We start from the raw sequence: 25,197 nt of genomic DNA on the forward strand, positions 1-25,197 counted from the left end.
CTGTGTGATCATAAACAAGTCTGTCCAATAAATTGCGCAATGTCGCAGTTTCATATAAGACACCAACCACACAATAACAAAACAAACTATTCTTTGAAAATAAAATTAACAGATCATTTGCATTTTGAGAATAGGCTATACAACAGCAAATAACTGAAAATGTTGAGCAGCTGAGATTGAACGAATTTTAGTGCACGAAGCTGACAACAATGCGCCATTATAAATTGCAGGTGAGCCGATTTATTTGATACATTTTTGTATCTTTGTCATTTTATTTCGTGACCATTATACTAACGAAATAAAATAACAAGAAGAAATGTAAAATACAATTCATTTACTCACCAATGCAGTGCCTGTTCACTGAGCTGCAGATCTACGCGAGTGTCCCCAAACGTTTTTAAACGCACCGTAGCTTGTAAGTGCCCAGCCGTGGTCTGATGTTTCCTTGCTGCCTTGGTAAAACAACTTAAATTGGTAAATCCAGTGGAAGGACGGTCTTAAAAATTGTGTGGAAAGTAGTCCTGCAACCAGATCGTCTTCTCCTTCGGCCATTTGGGTGCCAAATGCAGCAACAGCTCCCTCTAGCAGGCGCTAATCCAATCACCGAACGCGCACATCCAGTGTCGACGTAAACCCTACTCGCTGGCCCTGGTACGCAGACTCGTGATCTGATTGGCTATTGCAAGCTGACTGTGCCCGTTCATTTGCAGCGCACAGGGGCCTGCTGTTTCATCTGAAGGAGCCCGAGCAAGTTTAGTTTACCTGGCAACACAAGCAATCTGAAATATGATTCGTTAAAAACTCTACCATAATAAATACGTTATTTATCGAGTGGTGGAAATACTCGACTAAGTGGAAATAATATGACAAAGAATACAGAGAATAATTTTGTTGACATATTTATGAAAATAAAATAACAAATTAAATTTATTCTCAGAAAAGTAAATTTATTAAATTTACTTTTCTGAGAATGTTTAGGCCAGCAGAGAAGGCCTTGCTGGCCCTGACGGAACGCCACTGAATTTGTAACATCAGGATGAAGAGTAGTTAGTATGAGAGATGCCCTATCATGCATAATTACGTTTTGATGGCCGACATTAAAAAAAAAAAAGCGAGCCTGTGAACAAAGTAAAGATTCATTTATGTCACTTATCCCTACTACACCATGATAGCTGGATCACAGCAATCTGGCACATTTCAGGTTACATTCGTTCGAACTAAAAATGCAACAATGATCAACTTCTCTCAAAGAATAAACCAAACATGTTGTTTTATGTGAAAATGTAATAAATGTAAAAAAAATAAAATAAAAAAGAAAGCAAACAGAAATTCATACAACACCTGAGTGACAGCACATAAGTGATTAATTTTAATTCCCGGTTCGTAGTTACCCAAATTTTGTCATTTTAATAATAAAGTGCATGACGTCCGTTCGATTAATAAACAAAAAGGAAAACTTTTAAGCATTGATTAAGTACAAATGTGATGTGCAGGCAGGCCATCTTGAGGGAACTGAAAAAATGCTTCCTTGAGGTCAATGGACAATATGATGTAAACATGGTTAAGGCATTGTGGCTTTGCAACCAAAATGGAACATTCACTGATCTGTCTGTCACAAGAGGCTTTTGCATGCAACACAAGTACATTGACCATTTTTCTTTGCTTTCAAAAACAGTGTCCAAAATGTACACCAGTACAAATATTTGAATGTTGGGACACCACCATACATGCGCGAATCAGTTCCAAAAGAATAAAAACAATACACATGCATGTGTAATTTGCCAATGAATGATATATTCATCTAAATACAATTAAGAAAGAAGTTGAGAGATGATTTCACATTACAATATTTAACAGGAGACTTTTTTACAACAGCTTGTGTTACTTTGTGCTTTTCAGAGCAGCGCGAGGGATTAAAAAAAAAATCAATAGTTTCACATGTCCTAGCGCAGATTATGAAACATTTTTAATAGCCGATGATTTGAATTTTTGTTGAATATTCGAGCACACCCGAGCATATTAAAAGCAAACTTACAGTCCTGATTTTATTTTTTTCCCCCCGAATTTTTAACTGTGCATCTTGATGTTCAATACCCAAACAATATACTGTATTCCATAAAACCTTGAAATGATGTTCTTGACATCTGCTTAGTAAGATGGACAACAGTGATGATTCACAATGTAATGAGTGACTTCAAATCCTACCAAAGTAAAGATGACGTAAATACCAGCAATTTAAAAACAACCACACCCTACAGCTGAGTGGGATTTAAGGAACTCAAGGGTGTCTGCCTCCTGTTAAATTCATAAAAAGATCACATTTTGTTAACAAATTGATGAGTGGACAGTACAGTACACACATGATATTCATTTTTGGTTATACGTTAGCACAATAGATTATTTGAAGGTTACATTCAAACATCTGCTGCGTTAAGAATAATTGGCACCAGGAAGCCGTTAACACTTCAAGATATCACTCAACACTTTTATGATTGGTATAAAAATACATTTAACCAGCCGCTGAATTTATTACAGATAAACTAAACCGTAAGCTAGTGAGAGGGATACAACACTCAGCTTGTCCTCTGTAATTCATACAAAGATGTGCAGATGAAATCCATAGGAGCAAGCGCAGTGAAAATAGGACTATTTGGAAATTATTCTATTGAGGGCATTGTATGATGTCATTGGGAAAACGTTCCTTGAAATTACAGCAGACAATCATGTATCACACCAGGCATCTCGTATCAAGTAAATGGCTTATCTACCTCCTGGTGAAAATTACGAAATCAATCTGTCAAATCTTTCGCATGAATCTCAAAAGTCTGGACAAGTGGATATCCTTTTTGGCCTGCAATGAGATCTGCATTGTGTGAAAATAGAATGATGATTGTTGTTCTGCACAAACCCCTCCCCCCAAAAAAACATTGTGCAAGATTTCACAGATGAAATTCATCCATCAATTTGGGCGGAAAAATTTAATATGGAAATAAAACATGAGATTGGTATAACGGAGTGACTCCCAGTCTTTGCACTTTGGTTTCTGTGACTGGTCAGCACAAAAAAACAAAACCCCCCAAAAAAACGCTGTTCGTCTAGAGGAGGCTGCAGCTGCCGAATGTTTTTTTACTCTTCTTGGTCCTTTGTTTGTTTGGTCGCAGTGTGATGACTTCTCTGCCGTTGCTGGAGCTCTGGTTGCTCACATTACTACTTGTGGTATTAAAAACTCCTGCGTGGAAAAACAGCATGTGAATGACCTCATGTACGGAAGCAAAAAAAAAAAAAAAAAGAATAAAAAGCACACACACCCTCATAGTAAAGCTTCTTACCTATTTTATTGCTTGTTGAGTGTACCGCCTCTGTCTCCTCTGCTGTTTGCTGTTTGAGTTGTTGAAGATATTTCTCAGCTAGGTATTTAAACACTGCAAACCAAATTGTCAATGCACACAAAAAAAAAGATTTAGCCTACTTATTTAAGCACAACATGTTAAAATGAGTATTATTATTTGACATGTTTTTACTATTGTACTTGCATGTACTTGCAAAACAGTTACGAATGTTAAACCAATTCAGGTACTTGCAACATTGCCCTGACAATCAATAGAACGTTTATGATGGTGACAATTTGAGGCTGGAATAAATAAATCACTCCTTACATTGCAATATATTTAATGTAAAAAGTATCAAAGAGTGTGTTCCATTAAGAGCGTTCTACTGCATTAAAAGATGGAATTTGGCTTGTCTTTCTGATCCTACCTTCTCATCACGCGTTTGTCAGAACGCACTGCTGACAATATGTATTTACCCAAGGGCTTTGAAAGTTACCCCTCACAACTGTAGCGGGAGCCGGAAAGCAAGGCGGGATTATATGACAAACTGCTCATTATGATGCAGCAGCGTTCGACACCATTCCAACCACAAGCACAATAAAAAGGATTGTTAAATTCATATTTTCCTGAGAGTGTCAGTCTGAACTGAGCACTATTATTTCTGCACAGCACACAGTTTTGGGATACGGCCCTTGTATTGTATCTGACTAGATTGTGCATGATTATGTCTTTTCAATGTGCCCAACGTGTTAATTTCAAAGTCAACATGGTTAGACCTTTTGGACAATTAATACCACATTAGATCACATTTTCAATAACTTACCCTCTGTGACATTTAAATCTTCTTTTACCGAAGCTCGGTAAAATCTCAATTTAAGCCTCTTGGCCAAGCCCTCGGCTTCCTCACTGCAACACAAATAAGGAATACACTGAATTACGAATCAACTGAACATTATCTCATGTTCAAATGCACGTGCGTTACTGTTGACGAACATGAGAAACAACTCACTTTTTAATAACAGTTTCTTCCAGGAGGTCAATTTTATTCTGCACAAGGACTGTGGGAATATCTCCCACCTCTGCTTCAATCTTTTCCTTCCAATTGTCAATGGCCAGATAAGAATTTCTGTCTGTGGTAGAGAACACCAGCACGCACGCTTGGGCACCTGCAAAGTTAAACACACCGCCAAGTGCCATACATAATTTAATCCCAACACCTGAATATTGTCAGAACAGTGTCACAGGAGCTTCTCTTTGCGGACTGAATTTAACACCCAACGGTCACTTCATTAGGGAACCCTGTCCAATCTAAAATTAAAAATAAAAAAAAAGATAAGCTCGGGGAGTGATATTTTTTCAACTAACGAATATTGACACACACACATTAAGGTACTATAACAATGCTCAAAGGCACATGTTCTTCCCAATCTACGGAAAATAAGTCATGTTATTGATTAATAGAGCTGAAATCTATTATTATTATTATTATTAATTGCAACTTTCTTCTTCTACTCTTCTCATATCATTCTAAGGGCACACTCCACGCATGCACAACACTGCACTGCCTCCATGAGGCCTACGCGCACACAGCAGGAACCTCCGGTATTTATTTTTATTTAGTTTTTTAATAGCTATTATGTTTGTATTTTATCATTTTATTTTATTACTAATTTATTTTTCTGACTGCTCTTTCGGATTATGTTTAAAATTGAGTTTTCAAGCATTTAAGGATTTTTTTATTGTTGCTCACATGTCCTAATGAGATGTCACGAAATACAGTATCCGAGGTCCCATGTTAACCCAGTAAGTCCCAAAACATGAGAAAATAAAAAAATAGAATGACAAAATAAAATGAATACAATAAAGAGATATAAGGGTGATGCTTATTCACAGTTTGAATGTGTGCAAAGATGGAATGCAGCAAAATGACAAGGCAATAGGAATGAGTTCCATCTATCCGTTTTCTGAACCGCTTATTCACATGATATTGATATTCATGTCATTTTGTACTTGACAAAAAGAATAGCGTCTTCAAGAATGAAGTCTTCAATGTGCAGGTATGAATGGACATGAGGCCATGATTGTAGTAGCAGTTTTGAGTAGTTGAGCTCGGTAGTTGGATCAATACAAATTTTTGAAAACAATGAATAATAATTTTTATTCATCGTGATTTCAATATCAATCAAAATTCCCCTTATTTTTTCTATAATTCCCCAGCCCTACTGCAAACTACGAGCAGAATTACCATTGTTTGACCTGAATACCATCAATGGCATTATTTTTGTAAATTGAGAGTTTATGACAGAGCTCATTCAAACAAATTTGCCTAACGTGGCCAATGAATGTATGTCAGTATGGCAACAGTTTTGCTTTTAAACATGCATTGAATAACCTGCTCTGAACTGTGGTTTCTTACCGCGATAGTACGCCTTAGTGATGGCGTCAAACTCCTCCTGCCCAGCGGTATCCCACAACATAAGGCGAACATCTTCGTCGTTCACACTAAAACCAGCGGGACAGAGAATGAAATGAGTTACCATGACACCAGCGTATATCAGGGTCTCTTGTCACCCACGTGATCTGCCTTTCGAGGAAGTCCACTCCAATGGTCTTTTTATAGTCCTTGGTGAAGACACCCTTGCAGTAGCGCTGGATCATGCTGGACTTTCCCACGGCACCGTTGCCCACCACGACCACCTTGATGGCCACTTCCATGTCCTCTTCCAGCATGGTTGCGCCGCCGCAGCTGCTCGTGTCACTTTGACGTCGATGGAGCACTTATTCACCAATGTGACACATACACATAAAACCCCTGAAAGCATAAAATATAACAGAGTTTAGAGGGTGTCCAATGTGAGCCTGCTTTCAATGGCTATACATTTTACAGTGGGCTTGTTTGTAGAAGCTGTCTGAAGTGTTTATTCTGCCATCAACACTGCGGGCTGCAGACTCAGCATGGCAACTTGGTCTGTGACAGGCGTGCGGGTGTTGGTGTTACTCTAAACAACATCTTGGGAAAGACGTTCCCAGTGAAAACTGACAGCATGGCCAGGGGGTCCCAACAGCCTGTCTGAATTCCACTTTCAAGAAGAAAAATGAAGGTGTAATGTGCAGTAGTGCTGAACTGCTGAGATTTGGACCATTTCAATAGCTGAAAAGTTTTTCTTAATGGTAGTAATCTAGTGTTGTTTAGTAGTCCTTACACGGACCGTCCTCAGCTGGGAAACTACAGTTAAAATTAATTACATTTTTACCAAGGTTTTGGTCAATGTGTGCAGCGATGGGGATGTGCGTGTAACGCCGGGACATTAGGATGACACAGGTTGGACATTTAGGGTAATTTTCTCAGTCCATCACAGCCAGCAAAACATAAATTGAATAAATCTGTTATTTTGCTCACATGACGAGAGTTGAGTGGGGCAGCGTAAGATACAGCAAATCAATAGCCAATGTGAGTTGCCACAATTATACTGAAATGTGGAAATGTTACTCGATTTAATAAGTGACAGTAACCAGAAAATTTATTTCTGTCTGTCGTGTCTCTCATCCGTTTTTTTCGCAATCAGGTAGCTTGCTTACCATACTCATCTCGGTGTGTTACCTATTGGTTTCAAGATATTGACAAAATAAATGTGAACGTGACTAAATGGTGACGAATAAACGGTGGTTTACCATGCTTTGTAATTGTGTTTTTTACACCAAGATTCAAGCCTCTTACTTCCATTAGAACCTTAAATCTGGCACAAAGTGCACCTGCTGTTCTGTCGCATGAGGCTTAAAGCTTTTTAAACAATGCCTGCAAGCTTTAAGGCATACAATTAGACATGGATAGACCTATGTACTGTACTTGTGATACAAAATCGCTTGTTGGTAGCCTTTTTTCCACTTCGATTCTCACGCATGCGCAGAAGAGATCCGCAAGTTGCTTAACACTGCCCACATCTCGATGGGCGGGCCGCAAATGCCCCCCGGGCAGTAGTTTAGACATGAATGCACGCGACCTAGTGGACATTACTTGATATTTTATAACGCAAAACGTGCCTTAACTGACTTAATAAGGGTTTGGCAACAATCGTTTAGTTTTGCAGTATGATGCGTCGCAAGACATGATGAAGGCACGTTTTTTTCCCCAATAACAGGTTTTGTATCGAATCTCGTAAGTGCCGTGACCAGTGAGTGAGATACAGTATAAAACAGTAGTAGTTTCTAAAAAAAAAACCTCTTTAAAAATGACGGCCATGAATATTTCCTCAGATGATGATTTTGACAATGCTATATAAAATACCTTAGGCAATTGGTAGAATATGGCATCTGTTCAGCTTCACCACCACACATCTGAACACTATAATTATATCATGTACCATTAATGCCAAACCCGACAGGATTAAATCGTTAAATGGACCTGAGCTGCGTCCACACTCGGTTCTTGTCTGTCGTTGTGCGCTCACACGCCTGTGGCTTCTCCTCTAAAGTGGCCAGCAGCTGCTTGCGTGGTCCTGCTGGCCAACGGGCTGACAAGTCAAGCAAACCTAACCAGAATAACACGAACTGCTTACCTGGAATAACGTTCGTGTGTTGAAAAACATCAAATGAACTGTCTTGAGGAGAAAGTGACTCTTTGCGGCAAAATGACTTGGGCGCCTAGGTCCTTTTTAGCAGAGAAAAAGAAAAAAAAACGACGCCCCTCCTAATAGTGTTGCGAATGACTACTAAATGCACAATAAACGAATCCTCCAAACAGTAAATGCAGCCAGGTCAGCGTCGACGTAAGATTAATATTAGTGCCATTTGAGTGGATGATAATTCTTCATCACCACTGAAGTCCCAACACCACCCACCCTCAAGCCCTGGCTGTGGTGAGCTAGCTACGTAGGGCACGAGCGTGGCTAGGTTGCGTTGCTAACTCGCTAATGTTTGTTGCTAGGCAGCAGAGCCTGAGTGCTATTACGTCAGCTTTAGAGGCTCATGGGAGCAGTTGTAGTTTTAAATCACAGATGTACAAATAGGTCATTTCAGCGGCTCACATTGGCTCCTTATCATCACATACAAACTGCAAAATGTTTTACACAATGTAAAAAATGTGCACATTTCTATTAAACAAGCAGATACCCACTATGTAGTAGTGTTGCTTCCAAAACAGGCGCCCTGGGGGGAACCAGTGTTGAGGGTGATCCACGACCCAGTTCTCCAGTGATGTACTCAGCCCAAAAAATTTCAGCTTTTACACCATGGTCTGTGGGAAGATTGTGTTGAAATTCAGGAAGAGCAGAAGGATGTGGGAGTTGCTGTCTTCAGCGATTGTTTTTTTATTATTATTATGTTTGCCCTGATCATCCTATCACTGTATGTGTTCAGCATCATCATCATCATCGTCGTCATCATCATAATTATTATTAAAAACAATATTTCGCAATTGTTGGAACAATATACGGATTTTCGATTGTATGAGACGTGTTCATATTTCCGAAAAAAGTAACTTGCCACGAGCATCATTTTATTCTTTTTGTTTTCAATGTGTTAAGACTTAATATTTGTGGCGGATAAACCAGTCACGAAATAAGTAAGCGATACAAAAACGTTTTGTATTTCATCTGAAGCGATGTGAAACGGGACAAGAAGAACAACAAAACGAGCCCTCATAAATTAAGACGGGGCGGGGTGTAGACTGCCACACTTCCTGGTTTGGGCATTTCGTCACCAGTTCCCCGCGTTACTGAAACACTCAGTCCTATTTGGCGGGATTGAAACAGGAAGAAGCCTTTGTCCAGACACAAGCCCTTCCATTACTTGCTCGGTAAATAACTACATTTAAATAGTATCATTTTGTTAACTAGTTCACTGGTATATGGCACAACGCCATAAGTCGAGCTGTTGTTGGGCGCATGCTATTCCAACGGTATTCACGCTTATGTTGCGTTTGTAACATAACCAACAGTATGTGTTAAGGGGTCAAATGAATATTGCCTTATACCACGTTAAGATAAACCCGGTATATGAAATGAACACTAAACGATAGACTCGTTGATAGCTGCTTTTACCAATAGTGCCTGACATCCCCTTAATGGTTGGTTATGTTCCTAAAGTAAGACCAGTGTGTATTTGCAATAAATATTAACGATACTACTTTGGGGATCAAGTTATATTTGCCTGTTCTCCTGTGGTACATCTCAACATGCACCCTCCCTCACTTGCTTGTAGACATTATGGAGTTTCCCAGCAGAAGGAGGAAGTTTGCCACGACTCCTCAGATGGAGCTCTATGGACTTCCTCTGCAGTTCTATGGACAACCACCACTCGAGAACATCTCTCTCACAGAATTTGAAACATTCGCGGTGGAGAGATTGAAATGTAAACACACGTCAAAAGATATTGAAATTTGCATTTTACTTCTCATCTGCCATCTAATGATGTTGTGTGTCTCTCATCTTTTGATGTCCCTGTAGTGTTGAAGACCGTTGAGAATTTGGGCGTGAGCTATGTGAAATTGTCTGAGCCGTACATCAAGAAGTTGGATTTTGAGTTTAAAAACTTGAATTTTCCTTACAGAGTAGACGCTGTGAGTAGGACTTTTGATAGTTGTGTTAATCAACATCAATAACCCAAATCATAAAATGGTTATGAGCCAATATGATTGCTCTGTTTTTACAACAGGATGACAGAAAACCTCAGTGTGGGCCAAGTGAATATGAGAAACGAAGAAAGGACCATATCTCCCACTTCATTTTGAGACTCGCCTATTGTCAGACGTAATTGATGTTTCCAAGTGCACGATGTCCCTCAATTAAACGGCAATCAAAGTTCGTATTCACATGGGATGTTTTGCAGGGAGGATCTCCGAAGGTGGTTCATACAGCAGGAAGTGGATCTATTGCGCTACCGCTTTAATGACCTACATCCCAAACTGAAACTGGAGTTTCTTCACAAAAATAATCTGGAATATGATGCGGTATGATTTATTCATTTGTTTTCGCTAACCATTTATAATATTGTAATTGTAGTTTGTACTACACATAATGTTGCTTATTGTCATTCATAAATACAGTTTGGGTGGATTTTGCTGCTGAATTTATTCCACAAACCAAATCTTAATCAAAATGCCGTGTTTAGACTAATCTACATCCATTGAACATATTTAGGTCGACTAGTTAGCACATCCGCCTCACAGTGCAGAGGTACGGGGTTCGATTCCGGCTTCGGCCTTCATGTATGGAGTTTGCATGTGCTCCCCGTGCCTAAGTAGGTTTTGTCTGGGTACTCCGGTTTCCTCCCACATTGCAAAAAAATGCACGGCAGGTGAATGGAACACTCCAGATTGTCCCTAGATGTGATTGTGAGCGTAAATGGTTGTTCGTGTCAGTGTGCCCTGCGACTGGCTGGCAAACAGGTCAGGGTGTCCCCTGCCAACTGCCCGAAGACAGCTGGGGTAGGCTCCAGCACACCCGCAACACTTGTGAGGATAAACGGATTAGAACATGGATGGATGGACTTACCCTTTAAATATGCAGTGAAAATTGTATTTCCCTTTAGGGTTAATAATGTTTAAAATAGGAAAAATAAAAGCAGCAGCAAAACTGCGCTTCTACCCGTTTTCACTAGAGGGCGCTGTTAGACTACCATACGACACAACTGATTTCCAAGGAGTTTGTTGCATTTCTCGTTATACATAATTAGCTATGATGAACTATTCGCACAATATTGCTCTTATTATGATAAGAGCAATATGTGTCAAGTTTTCAGTAACATGGAGCTGAAGACTGGAAATCCAATGAATTAAACATTATTTAACAATTCCAAGCATGCTTACTGGTGTAAGTCATATTTATGCTTTTGAATTCATCTTTTTTGGCCTCACAACTTGTCTATTTGAACTTCATCCAATTTTGTACCGCTTATGTTATTCAAGATCTCGGGTCAACTGGAGGCTAATGCAGCTCACTACAACCTGGTTTGGTCATCAGCCAATCGCAGGCCACATTGAGGCAAACAACCATTAGCACTCACATCCACTCCTTTGGGCAATTTAGTCTGAAACCAATGCCCGAGAACCTGCAGAAAACTGCACGGAAACAACATGCAAATGACACGGGACATCTAATATACTGTACTTTAAAGTGGTCATCACCGACTACATTTATTTCAGATTTCTATTGAAGAGAAGCGAGTGCTGCAAGATAAACTCATCGATTCCAGCTACGGCGTTAGTGGAAGCACTGTGGAGGATCAAGATTTCTACAAAGTGAGTTCCTCAACTCACTCACTCTTGAGTGTTGTAGCACTCCTGACCTCAAGAGATCCTAGTCGTTGTTTTTTTTTTTTCGGAGTTCTTTACAACTTGTCAAACCTTTTTTGATGTTACTTCAGGGCAGTAAATTAGACTTAGCTCTTCATTTTGTTCAGTTCCTTAACTTTAGTCAGAGGCATGATAGTGAAATGAATAGGAAGACATTTCTAGAAATAAAAAATAATAAATATGTTTGTTTTTATTTATTCATTCATTCATTTAAAAAAAGAAAGAATAAGTATGTTTGTTTGTATTTATAATAATTAAGTCTTGCCTGTATATCTATTTTTTATTTAGTGTTTATTTGAGTATGAAATGTTTCCTGACTCTGAGTAAATCCTTGGGTACAAACACAATTTTAAGATGTGAATGCTACAAAGGGATTATTGCTTTGACACCTATGTTCACATGTTGAGATGAATTGAGTCTTTAAAATAAGATGAATGTTTTAAAACACAGTTGCTCTATTTTTTGTTGTCAAGGTTCCTTTCCAAGATGCTTTGGATCTAGTACGAACAAGGAAAGTCTACCTCAAAGCGGGCTACGTGTACATCCCTCACCAGGACGTCGTCACCATTGTGCTCAACGATTTTCGCACAAGGTTGTCTAAAGCTCTCGCGGTAAGTGTCTTAAGCTCCCCGGTGTTGGGGAAAGGCATCAGCTTTGATGTTCTCCTACGCTGTAGATCAGCGGTCCCAAACCTTTTCTCTGCAAGAGACCAGTTTCATGTAGAAACATTTTCCACAAACAAGAGATAGAAGTGCAGGGGTGTTCAACAACTCCCCGGTTCACTCTTGTTTTGTCTCTGAATCTGTCCACTTCCTACTTTTTAGCTCTTGTTGAAACCCAAATTAGCAGGACAACGCGACGCCGCACTGGTCTGCTTGCTCACGGCCGCTGATGAGTGTGCCTGCGAGTGCATGGGAACTGATTGACACCACACCAGTCACGTATTCTGTCTCCAATTGGTTATTTTCCTTTGCCCGCTGTGGTTTCATCAATCAAATCAGAGGCACAAGATGAGACGACAGAGGACCAATTTACTCATTTGCTGTTGTACTACTCTCAGGTCATACTGGCAGTTTTAACAAATATAAACACAAATAATTGACAACTATAAACTCTCCCTTTAAGCAATTGTTGCACTTCAAGCAGTGATAGGGTTGATTCCCCTGTCTTGTTCACGCATGGGTTCCAGATCCATTTCTTTTGTGATTGAGAAGTAATACTCAAAATCTTCTGAAAGCTGTGATCGTTGATTATGCGTGCTGGGAGAATGAACATGCAACTTTAATCTCTTTCATAATCCCTGTAAAACATCCATGTGTTCACCCTCCATCTCCATAATTCCAGTTTGGCTTTGAAAGTGGCAATCTTGTCTCTCAACTTGCAAACTGTTGTCATTTTCCTCTGAAGTGAGAAATTGAGCAAGTTTCAAGAACCAATTAGTGTTGCTCAAAATCTCTGCCTGTAGCAACTGTTTTTCTTGAAGAAATCCCTGCAGGGAATCTCGTAAACGTTAAACGTAGCCAGTAGTGCGTCTCGTGAAAGCTGTCTCACTCTGTGTACAAGCAAAGGTGTCTTATGTTCAGCATCCATCGCTTCACAGATCTCCTCAAACAGTTGTGATTTAAGCACAGTGCTTTGGTGTGGTTCATAACTTTCAACACATCTCGCAAAACACCATTCAACTCAGGTGACAGTTTTCGGCTTGCCGCTATTTCCCTAGGGACGACACAACGTGGAGATGCACATTCCAAAGCGGCCGCCCTGATGAGGGTTGCCAGACTCGAAAGCTGTCCAGTCACAATTGTGTAATCATTCAACGAATGAAATATTTTGGCATTGTTGGTTGGCAAAAATAGTGTTCCTGGTACATGGCAGTGTGTTTGTGTGTGTGTGTGTATATATATATATATATATATATATATATATATATATATAATATCTCCATTCATTTTCTGATCCGCTTAATCTTGACAAGGGTCGCGGGGGGTGCTGGAGCCAATCCCAGCCGTCTTCAGGCAGTAGGCGGGTGACACCCTGAACCGGTTGCCAGCCAATCGCAGGGAACACAGAGATGAACAACCATCCACGCTCACACTCACACCTAAGGACAATTTAGAGGGTTCAATCAGCCTGCCATGCATATTTTTGGAATGTGGGAGGAAACCGAAGTACCCGGAGAAAACCCACGCAGGCCCGGGGAGAACATGCAAACTCCACACAGGGGACCAAACCCAAGACCTCTGCAATGTGAGGTCGACGCGCTAACCACTGCAACACCGGGCTGCCCCCCCCACACACACACATTTTTAGACATATATATATATATATATATATATATATGTTTTTAATATATATCAGGGGCCATGTCGGTTTTTATGAAGTGGAGACAGAACAGGCGACAACATTTATTAACAAGCGGCAGTTGCTTCCACACTGTATATAGGCTGATATTAACAGACATCATTGACAATGTTAACAAGCCTGACACAGATTATCAACAGTTTGCAGGGCATCGCAGTGTACCCTTGCGTTATTGTCTCTTATTGTCCACCTGTATTCTGGCCCTATTCCCACTGACTGTTTTGTGTTTACAATTGCTGTGCTTGTATGGGTTGTTCTGCATCTCTGCTTGTTTGCCTCAGTGCCATGAGTGCTGGTGAAGAAACACAGGGTTCAAGTGAGGGAAGGACGTGTGCACATATGACACAAGATGTCTGCAGGGTAGATGGTGCATACTCCCCCCAGCACGCAAAAGTCCAATGTTGATATGCACTGCATTGAACGCCCTCAGGCTCATGCAACATAGTGCAATACCATATTTGTGGAGAGCGCAGGCATTTACTTCAAAATGCTGTATGTGACGGGACAACTCAGGTCCAGGTGTGTAGTGAGGCGAGTTTGCAACAAGGGGGCAAACAAAAGCAACACTGCTTCATTGTTCTGAATATATATATATAGGTAGCTTGCTGGAAAACTTTATGAGCAGAAAGGATGTGTTTTCAACTTTTAAGCCTCTGTGTTGGTTTATAGAATGAATACTTTCCCTTCATATATGACATTAGATTGTGTAAATAGTGAAAAATCAAGCTCAACTTGCCTCGGCTCTCAAATGGTATATCCGCTCAATACGCTGAATCATGCCCGGCCAGCTCAATCGTCAACTGTCGATCAAATTGCGTGACTACGACCTGAAAAAGAGATGCCACTTTGTCTAACAATCCCTGAGAATAGACCTCGATGTTCCCCTCAGTCTGCAGCAGAATGGTAATTTTTTCTAATAGTAAAAAGTTCTCATATAATGGAGGAGTGGGGGGGGGGGGGGGGGCAAAAAACAGTTTAACACCGTACTTTCACAATTCAGGACCATAACAAAGTGTTGAATGGCGAATCAACCCTGGTTTGTCCCCAGTGAAGACTAAACATTACAGGGCACATCCAGTCACTGTTGTTTGTTAAACTGGGCCGCGCATGTCTGTCAAGGGACTGGCCGCCGTCTTTTTCAAATTGGAAAGCAAATGAGAAACCAATGTAAGTGCACTATTAAGTGTAAACGGCTCATGTCGTCCACTTGGGACACAAGGTGGCTGTTTTAACGTACCTCGCGTAAAAGGATGATTGTCCCATGTAATGCCTGCTGTTGGTTACATCTTGTTTTTTAAGATAAGATAAGAAAACCTTTATTTATTTATTTTCAATGGAGAAATCCCCAATTTACAGCAACAAAATGATGTGGATTTTGTGGTATAAGAAGCATTACGTAGTTGTGTAAGACTGACTGTGCAAAGCTACACTGCAGTTGATGAGAAGACACATTCATTAAATTGTAACTGTTTACAAGGAAAACAATCCATAAATCGAAAGGTGTTTCTAAGTATATTTAGGGGGTGAGGATGCCAATTAATTAAAAGCCGAGCACAGCAAAATCGAGATTGTTTTGGACATTTTGTTCAACTGGGGAAAAAAAAAATCAGCCATACGACAAATCCATTCTGTTGTGTTCTGATTAATTCTCTCCACGGTACTTAATTTTTACTCTCAACCTGCCATGTTCGGCTCTTCTCATCCTTCGACCCACCCTGTTTACCATTACTCAAACAATGCCAATCCCTCCCGCAGTTGACGGCGCGTTCGCTACCGGCGGTGCATTCTGATGAACGGCTCCAGCCGCTCCTTACCCACCTCAGGTAAGCGACGGGAATCATAACTTTTAGCTGCTTTGTTTCTCTCTGGAAGACCTGCTTACGGAATAGACTTTTGGCACCAATTGGCATTTGTGGTCGTAAATGTTTTACAGACACACACACACACGCACACACACACGCAAACACACACACACACACACACACACACACGCAAACAGAGAGCCCAGTTCACTATGTGCGTGATAAACACAACAAAAGTTCCATAAATCACACAGTATAAACAAACAAAGTATGACTGTGTCCCTTCATTTTTCTCAAAGCAATTGTGTAATCTTTATTAAGTCCTCCCTTGCAGTTGATTAAATTCATTAACAAGCAGTCCAATTGTTCATTTGATAATTGGTTAGATTTATCAGTCGAACATACTGATTAAAATAAAAAAATCACCCACTGGAAAGGTGAACACCATTGGAAAATTAATTCCAAAGTAGGCAGCTCAGAGAATAGCGAGGGTGTCATTTTTGGGAGAAAGGGGAAGCACATTAGCCACGTTGGCTCATAGTGATGAGAATTAGTGGGCAGCGCGATTAGTGGGCGGTCCCCAAATCCGTGGTGGCGGTGCACAATATAATGAAAAGCGCTGCCACTTGAGAGAGCCAAAATCTACCGATAACATTCACTGCCTTTTACAATTGCAGTCCTTTTTGACGTTTCCAGTGAGGTCAGTGTGGCCACTCAGGCAGTTGACAGCATGTTGAGCTTAGTATATCTCCAGACCACTTCATAAAGGATATCCTTTCTATCAGTCTCTGTGCTAAATCAAGCAATTCAAATTGTTCTTGAAACAGGGGTCTACATTAACAGTGGCCACACACGTTTAGATTTCATACCGAAAAACAAAACATAACATGCAAAAAAAAAAAAAAGTAACAGACATCATGATTTTTCTGAAAGGCTTAAATGTTACAGGATGAAGACGCTACACATATATAAACATTGTGTTTCCTTTATTAGCCACTGCTATTTGGGACAGGACTACAGCATCCAGAAGAATGTTGGTAAAATCTCCTTGGAACAAATCGATTCAGTAAGTTCCTTGGAATCTCGGTTTGCTTCGTGTTGTCAAAATGATGCTGGCAACAAGTTCTTCTTGTCCATCTCCAGTTGTCAGGCAAATCCTTCCCTCTGTGCATGAGGCAGCTCCATCAGTCCTTAAGAGAGAACCATCACCTCCGCCACGGCGGCCGCATGCAGTACGGTCTCTTCCTCAAGGGCATCGGCCTCTCCCTGGAACAGGCGCTGCAGTTCTGGAGGTCGGAATTTACCAGAGGCAAAGTGGACGCAGACAAGGTGAAGGCTTTGTTACGTTTTTTTGGGAGTTGTTTATTCTCCCCATTCAAAGTCGGTATCAGTAATGGATGAGGCACTATGATAATGGCCGCTCTGACCGGTTTCAACTGCACCGGCACACAGTGTTGCTTCATTTGAACGTTTTGCTGAGGTCATCTTTGGTCATTAGGTACTCAGGTTGCCAAGCTTTATGTTTGTCTACATAGCCACGCTTTATTTTTGATTGCACAATATCACAGGATAGCCACAGAAAAATATGCTCACATTGTTGCACTTAAAGTTTCAACATCTGAAAAGGGCCCTGCACAAAGGGCGTTTGCATAAATGTCCTTCCTATTCCAAAGAGTTACTGATGCGTTATCTTTTAATAGTTTTAGACTCTCTCGCACAGTCCCAAGGTAAGTGGTCAATATCACGCAAGAGAGTGTGGTCTTCCAAAGATTAAATCATGATTCCTTGGAGAAATTAGTTGAGAGAAATACTCACGTAAAGGCAGGGAAAGTCGAGCCTCTCAGCTTTTTCAGTCAAATGCAAAAGCCAAATGTCACAAAATGAAGGAACTCCAGACTAGTGATTGTTGTTGAGAAAACCAAAGATCTCAAGATGTAACTGCAGCAATGTGAAAGGCAGCATATCAGCTGAAAATAGCCCACAAAGAAGGCTTTGGTGAAGCATTTTTTGCATTTCAGTATTTTGTTTAAAAATATAATTAATTTTTTAAAATGTGGGGTTCTTTCCATCTACAGCGTTTTTAGATCATATTTTATGTTCAAATTATGTTCTCTGTGTGTTGTCCATCATCTCAGTGTTAAGACATTTTGTTGATGTTTGCAGTTTGTTCGTGTTTTACATCAACCTTCATTGACTTTGCTTTAACTTCTGGCAATGTCTTTGTTGGTTACCCACTGCTCTTTTACTGCTATTGTTTCTATTTACCTCGATGGCTTAAAAGTAAATTACACTTCACAACTGCAGGAGAGAGCCGTGAGCTAAATACAAAAGAAAAAAAAAATCTTTGCCTTTAAACAAGATGCAGTGTTTTCGGTTTAGCCTGCGATGCATAAAAATATACCTCATTCTTCATTCATTTTGTAAAAAATGGGGTCTGCTCCTCTAATGTTATTTGCAGCCTGCACCTGTATTGCACTCTAATGTAATGCCTTTGGGAAAACCAATCCCCTTGTGGGTCCATAGCTCATCTCTGAATTCACGTCAAGGATTGTCAATCGTAGTTGTTCTTTGTATTCGTTTTTTATTTTATTTTTTTTTGCACTAACTAAACAACGCTAATTATTGTTGGATTCATGCCGCTGTGCCCGACTGTTTCTCGTTCCAAAAGCACGCCAGCAGAATAATTCACAACTTGCTCATCAGCTTTCTTCTGCCGTCCCTCGTGTCTTCCGCCATCTGGTCGTGTGACTACATGAGTGCATTATATTTATAGCCGTCTTAGCTCAACGGTGAATTCCCAAGGCTGTTTTTCCACACCTACAGGACAGCACTGGCCCACGTTGTATGCATTGTGTCAGAGGTTGGTCTTCGTTGGAGGGCTGCTTCAAAGCCGCCACATTAGTATGCGAAAGGCACATGGCAAGCAATGGGAGCCAACGATGCCGAAAGGGGGGGACCTGAGGCAGAGGCGACGGGATATCAGAAATCCGTACCCGCTGTGCTTTGTCTTGGATCACAATTTGATGGCGGGGTGTCAGTGTGCCGCGTGTGGCGCACCACATCTGGAACCTTGAGCTGTGCGAACTATAGACGTCGGGTAAAGCTGCTACATCTGCTACTATAATTGACCTAATTGATTTACACAACTCGACAGCAACATTCATTTTAAAGGCAGCGTTTCCTCCAAGGTCTCTTTCCAGCAGCACTTGTAAAATATGCATCACACTCTCCCATAACTGCTCCCTTATACTTTATGACCTGTGAGGGCTTTTTTTTTAATAACCAGCTTGTTTAGCACACAAGCAGCCTTTAAAATTGATTTTCTTTCATTTATAGGACCACAATAATCTTATTATGCCAGGTCCTTTCATCTTTAAAAAGAAATATGTGTTTGAAGAGATCCATTTAAAAAAATTCTTGACAGTATCACTGATTTAAAAAAAAAAACACTCCAGTAATAGTAGAGAGTTAAAAGCAAAAATGAATACAGTGGTACAGCTACTTACAAAATTAATTGGTTCTGGAAGAAATTTCGTAACTAGAAAATTTTGTAGTAGAGACGCATTTTCCATGTAAATGCCTGAATCCGTCCCCCCGCCCCCAAAAATTCAGACATAAATGTTTTCTGAAGCATAAAAATGCATGCAAATGTGTTACAATTAGATTATTGCAAAATAAATGAGAGTTTTGCACGATATAAAAAAACAAAGAGTAAAGAATTAAAATGATGGTCATTTAACTTTTTTTGCCCCCTGTAGTTCATGTTCTCCCTCAGAAGTGTTTTTTGCCCGGCGTTTCGTAAAGAACAGATCCGAGGACATTTGCTTTTGTCGGCTTTTAACAATCGAAAATGTCCGAGGCAAACATCAGCATAGCGAACGATTGCCCGACTCGTGAACACTTTTTCAGGGTGATTCACATTTAAGTAAAACTATCTCATGGCCCGAGGGGTGAATGATAACAACGCTGCATACACACATATCTATCTATTTATCTATCTACACACACAGACACATACGGTAGCGGTCCCCCTTAGCCAATAGGATGCCAGGAAGATGCTTGGTAATAGCCGAAAAGTAGCCATTGATTTAACATAGTTAATGATAATTAAACAATATTATCAATGACTATTTCAGTTCTGCCTCCATAATTTGCTGGTATTTGAACAAAACAAATCAAGCATGGCATTCCTCCTCTTGTGGAACAGGACTTCCATATTGGGTCTGGAGTAAAATGCTGTTGTCATTACGTATTTCTTCACAAGATGTTACGGAAATTTCAGCGACTGAGTCAGTCGCTTACCCCACCCGTAATTGGAAATTCAACTTTTAAAGTGCACAACCGCAACTTGTTAGCAATATATCACTCTCGTACCTTTCTTTCTGAGTGTGGAAATGCCTGTGGTGCAGATTATAAATGGGAGTATTTTAATGAATTTACATCCAAGACAGATTGGACCTCGAGGGAGATCAGTGACTATGGGCTGTGCCTAAGAAGCCACGCCAAGTGTACTGTATGCACGCGCACGCGCACTCGCACATAATCCCTTTGACGGTGTCCTATTTTTTTCTGTCTCAGGCGCCGCGGGTTTTTGTGAACGTGTCCTCATGGCTGGGATGATCAAGAGCTCACGAGCCAAGATGCGCACGAGCTCCAGCTCTGCTCTTTAAATACGGCTTTTGTACTCACGTTTTTATTTCCTCCTTGCCTCTTAGATGTTCTTAATGCTGCCAGTTTGGAGGTCAGCTATATTAGGGTACATCCGGGATTACCAGCATCGCAGTTGGAGATTTAATGGCAAACTTTAATGCAAAAGGGGGTTGAAACTCTTTTTTTTCCTCCTGTGTCACATCGGCTTCAATTCATTAATGATATGTTTTTGAGTTAGAACAGCATCTGTTGAGATGGCAAAAATCTAGAGAGGGTCAAGAGCAGGGTGGACAGTGAAAAGCAGCTGTGTGAAAGCCTGAATTAATTGTCGAGTGCCACACCAACACGCTAACCTCAATCGTGTTAAATATGAATTCAATGTCTTGTTATGAAGCAATATATTGTATTGTTTTTAGTAAGATGTCTCATGTGTATCATATTAAACATTAAAAAAAAACATGATAATCAGGCACATTAAAATTACCTGTCTATAACATCTTCATTTTTCATCGCTATTGAATTAACATTTCCCCAAACATGTCTTAGGTGCCCGGATTTTGTTTTCCCCCTATACTGTATTTTTAAAGTTTGCTTTAAAAGTACAAAGCACTCACTCATGGTAGTCGTTCTTAGCGAGGACTAAGCCCACAGTGCAGGAAATGAGAATGTTGCTCACATGAGGAGCAGAGTAGGCTTTGGCGCGATTTATTTCTTTTTTTCTTTCTTTTTTTTTATAGTTGCAAGAATGCCTGGGAATGTCATCAAATAAAAAGTTTTACAGGTTTCTCATTAAAAAGATCATTTCAGTTCAAGAGCTTCTACATGTTGGTGCATTAATTGGGAAAAAAAACAAAACAACAAAAAACAATTATCGGTACTTTTTTTGTTAGTAACCTTACCTTGCCTGGTGGTACAATAAATGTGTTAAGCACTTGGTTTCCTTTTTGCCAGGGGTTTTGTGATGGCATCAGGGAACTGTGGCTATTCAGTACAATATTTTGAAAGAGTCATGTGATCTTAGGACGCTTCTGCCATTTGGAGTTTGTACGGATTTGTCACACTTGCCAGATATGTTTAAGTGTTACTCAAGACACAGCCGTACTATACAGTAAATAACAGCTTTATGGTTGAACCATTTAGATCATTTCTTATGCATTTTTTTTCATTCAATTTTATGGAAAAGGTTGATGGTCAGTGGATTCTGAAGTGGCATAGAATTGTGCACTGTACTTAAAAAAAAAAAGGATGACTTGATGGAGAAGATTTAAGGAGAGCATGGAAAAGGTAAAATACAATTCAAAGATCTGGAAAAAGGCTACTTTTCACATTATGCTTAACTCGATGTTTTAGGGTGTTATGATGTCTCCATGATTGCACCTAATATCCATTAAACACACTTAAGTGGGAGCGGAGCGTCAGTGTTCGTCTCAATAAAAGAGGCGGGGTGCCTCAAGGCCGGAGATTACCCCGCGAATCCTGAGAGGCTTTCAATAATTAATACGAGATTTATTGTACTTGGAGAAGATTTGATGTGTTTTAAATTGCCATGCGAGATTGTTACATTGGCAAGTTCAGGGGTTTTATTGCAGCACAAATGTGTTATCGTGTGTGCAAAGGTAGGAGTGCGCTGGGTGTTTTACTGTTTGAGTTTTAGAAGCGGGCAACCTTAATTCACTCTTAATGTCTGAACGCCGCTATGTTGGGTTCGAAAGCGATCCATTGTGCGGCCTGTGAGTGACCCCCCCCCCCCTCCGCATGTTCTTTGCCAGTTCACATCTAAATCCTTGCTCAAGCCAAATGCGTGGAGAGGCAGAGATGGCCGTGTTAGCCATAATTCAACTAACTTTACTTCCACCACAGGTTCCCTCTAATAGCTCCATGTTTCATTGAGGGAAAACAAAGTATCAACAGTCTGTCCAACACTACCCTCCCTTTCCTCTGTTTCTTAGTTTGATAAAGCGTACGCTTACAGCATCCGCCACATGTTTGGCAAAGAAGGCAAGAGGACGGACTACACCCCCTTTAGCTGCATGAAAGTGATTTTGTCAAACCCGCCCAGCCAAGGCGACCATCATGGTGAGTTTACAGCGATTCGATGGAAAGGGCAAAGTCCACGTAAGAAAGATACACACATACACACTTTCAAAATTGAGATTTGAGAGACCCTACACTTGAGGGGATAACAAAGCCAGGTGTCCCAATACTTTTGTCCAGATTAGTGCAGGTGCTTTGTAAGCACGATTTATTCATAATTTTTGCTTTGTTGTGCTCCATGGCTTTTTTTTTTAAGGGCTGGTGTTTATTTTGTATTTGTAGGGTGTCCGTTTCGTCACAGTGACTCGGAGCTGCTGAAGCAGAAGCTTCAGTTCTACAAGGTGTCCCCCAGTGGGATCAGTCAGGTGGGTCCTCAGGCCAACATTGTGCCTTCTCATCCCTTTTAGCCACCATCGTAACCACTCTGAGGCATTCCGTCCTTCCCATAGTGTTTAATGCGTTTCATTTTGGGCAGGAATAAAATAGTTCAAGTTAACTTTATTCCAATCTTGTCCTTCTACTTTTCCCTGCAGATATTGGACCTGGTCAAAGGGATGCACTATCAACTGGCTTGCCAAAAGTACTTTGAGCTGACTCACAATGTAAGTGGACTTTTTGTGAAGCTGGGGGTAACCATGGATACAGGAAGAAGAGACTTGACCTCTTTTGAAAAACTTGCCAGCTACATTTTAGAGAGGTGTGGCTGAATTGACCCATGTTGTTTCTGTGCTGATGCTAAAGTGAGTGTTATTCCACATTAGGGTAAATGGGGTGAACAAAATATTTGAGAAGACTCTCAGTATGGTGGTGTGCAATTCGACACCACAATCGCCAAACAAAAATGTCACAAAAAGTATGAACACTGAAATGATGATGTCAGTGTTACAATTTCCTTTCAAATTGACTTAACAGGTGTGAAATATGGGTCTTGTTTAATTGAACAAAATCCTGATACACTGACAGGCGTGCCTTCTTCTGTTGTGCGAATGGCACATTCCCATTAAAACTTTAATTTCCAGCCAACAATAATTAAAGCATACTTTTTGTTTTCTTTTTTTAATGCCAGGTTGAGGATGCGAATTTCTCCCTCAATCACCCCAACCAGTACTTTGTGGAGAGCCAGAAGATTTTAGGGGGCGGCAAAGATGCCAAACGCGAGATGGTGGACACCCCGCAGAGGTCACAGGGAAACTCTGCATTTAAAAACTCCCCTGCACCTCGAGAGAAGGCAGCAGCTCCAGCCAACACAAATGCATCGCAGGATTCAGCCGAGCTGTCAGAAGATCTGGACTCATACTTTGAAGAAGTCTGATTGTTTTTTTGTTAGTTTTTTTTTTTTTTTGCTTTTCCCGCATGTAGTAAATAAGTCTTGTTTTTCTACATAGGACTGAGAGGTTTTTTTTTGGACAGGACATTCACTTTCACTCTGAAGTCGTATTGCCTTCCTCATTCAACATCTTTTCAATATGTTGACACTGCATTATCCTTTCTCCAAGTTGACTTGATGGTGCTTTGGCGTGAGTTCTGGTGGTACTAACTAGAACATTTCCCACCTGCCTCAGTAATATCTTTGTATTTGCTGGCAAGAGCGTGGAGGAATGGTGGCAGCTGGTTGGATGGAAATAAACAATTCCCTGTTGTATTATGCTGTCTACCCTGGGAATATTGCTTTCACAGTGCAAAATATACTCCTAGCATGCGTGGTCTGCTTGCAAATTTTTATCCCCTTCCTACAGTAATAAGGTGTGAAAAATGGAGGCTATCTAAAAGTCAACCTTTTGTCCTGCCTAAGTATTTGGCAATGCAGCCTTATCTCACTTTTTCCAGAAAGCTCGGTTTTGTTCTTGTCAGCATTTAAAAAAAAAAACAAAAAACCTTCATAATATGAGATCCAATAAAGGCTCAGACTAGAGTTAGCCATTGATTATATGGATGGAAATACATTACCCCAAAGAATGGCACCTTGAATAGTTCAGTGAAGCCTTCTGTAGTTGAAAGATTTATTTTGGAATTAATTGAATAACTCCTGGCGGCCTGGTAGTCGACTGGTGAGTACGTCAACTTCACAGTGCAGAGGTATCAATTCCAGCTCCGGCTTTCCTGTGTGGAGTTTGCATGTTCTCCCCGGGCCTGCGTGGGTTTTCTCCCACATTCCAAAAACATGCATGGCAGGCTGATTGAACACTCTAAATCCAAATTGTTCCGAAGTGTGAGTGTGAGCGCGAATGGTTGTTTGTTTCCGTGTGCCCTGCGATTGGCTGGCAACCGGTTCAGGGTGTCCCCCGCCTATTGCCCGGAGACAGCTGGGATAGGCTCCAGCACCCCCGGTGACCCTAGTGAGGATAAAGCAGTTCGGAAATTGAATAACTCCTGGTGGTGGTGAAAATTCTAAATCGACGAGTTGCTGCTGGCCTCTGTTATAGAATTCACTGCTGCTTCCACCACAGTTGAGGACACAAACGCCAGCGCAGCACATGTAGCTTCAGTTGGGTTTAAGGCAAGCACGGTGCTTGGCTTAGAGGATTTAGTCAAGTAGATAACAGTGATGTCAGCAAGAGAACATCGCATGTGTTTTGGTAGCGCGTGACACTGGCTAGAAAAATCTGCTACTTGAATGGAGAAGTTTATCTTCTCAGAATGGATTAGTTTGTTCAAGTTACAAAACGCCTCAACAGTAAAAATATTGCCATGACCTTGCACTCTTTCTGGTCATTGGCATCTTCTCGGTTTG

At 40.7% G+C, this 25,197-nt stretch overlaps 2 protein-coding genes across 2 annotated transcripts; one reads left to right on the top strand and one right to left on the bottom strand.

Annotated features, from left to right (window-relative positions):
* Positions 1–1,124: 1,124 nt before the first annotated feature.
* rab23 (RAB23, member RAS oncogene family) lies at positions 1,125–8,206 on the bottom strand. Its single transcript, XM_086122703.1, has 7 exons — positions 7,886–8,206; positions 5,905–6,141; positions 5,746–5,831; positions 4,339–4,495; positions 4,153–4,235; positions 3,330–3,422; positions 1,125–3,229 (listed from the first exon to the last, which is right to left on the bottom strand). The coding sequence occupies exons 2-7, from the start codon at positions 6,057–6,059 to the stop codon at positions 3,096–3,098; spliced, it is 708 nt and encodes a 235-aa protein (XP_085978829.1). The 5' UTR covers positions 6,060–6,141; positions 7,886–8,206; the 3' UTR covers positions 1,125–3,095.
* Positions 8,207–9,021: 815 nt separating this feature from the next.
* On the top strand, positions 9,022–24,111 carry prim2 (DNA primase subunit 2). The gene is made up of 14 exons (XM_086122739.1): positions 9,022–9,123; positions 9,528–9,677; positions 9,773–9,885; positions 9,981–10,075; positions 10,155–10,275; positions 11,470–11,565; positions 12,093–12,230; positions 15,736–15,803; positions 16,776–16,848; positions 16,926–17,111; positions 22,382–22,508; positions 22,749–22,831; positions 23,000–23,068; positions 23,533–24,111. Exons 2-14 carry the CDS (start codon positions 9,533–9,535, stop codon positions 23,776–23,778), a joined length of 1,560 nt encoding a protein of 519 aa, XP_085978865.1. The 5' UTR covers positions 9,022–9,123; positions 9,528–9,532; the 3' UTR covers positions 23,779–24,111.
* The last annotated feature ends 1,086 nt before the right edge of the window (positions 24,112–25,197 follow it).

The sequence above is a fragment of the Hippocampus guttulatus genome, chromosome 10 (assembly GCF_054856545.1).
Source record: "Hippocampus guttulatus isolate MCC_2025c chromosome 10, RoL_Hgut_1.0, whole genome shotgun sequence".
Classification (NCBI taxonomy): domain Eukaryota; kingdom Metazoa; phylum Chordata; class Actinopteri; order Syngnathiformes; family Syngnathidae; genus Hippocampus; species Hippocampus guttulatus.

Excerpts from the sequence above, each read along its gene's own strand:
- rab23 (XM_086122703.1), bottom strand. The coding sequence starts at position 6,059 with ATGCTGGAAGAGGACATGGAAGTGGCCATCAAGGTGGTCGTGGTGGGC. Across the intron at positions 5,832-5,904 it reads TTCCTCGAAAGGCAGATCAC|TGTGAACGACGAAGATGTTC; the intron begins GTGGGTGACAAG and ends CGCTGGTTTTAG. Across the intron at positions 3,230-3,329 it reads CTCAACAAGCAATAAAATAG|GAGTTTTTAATACCACAAGT; the intron begins GTAAGAAGCTTT and ends TTTTCCACGCAG.
- prim2 (XM_086122739.1), top strand. The coding sequence starts at position 9,533 with ATGGAGTTTCCCAGCAGAAGGAGGAAGTTTGCCACGACTCCTCAGATG. Across the intron at positions 9,886-9,980 it reads TTCCTTACAGAGTAGACGCT|GATGACAGAAAACCTCAGTG; the intron begins GTGAGTAGGACT and ends TTTTTACAACAG. Across the intron at positions 10,076-10,154 it reads AGACTCGCCTATTGTCAGAC|GGAGGATCTCCGAAGGTGGT; the intron begins GTAATTGATGTT and ends GATGTTTTGCAG.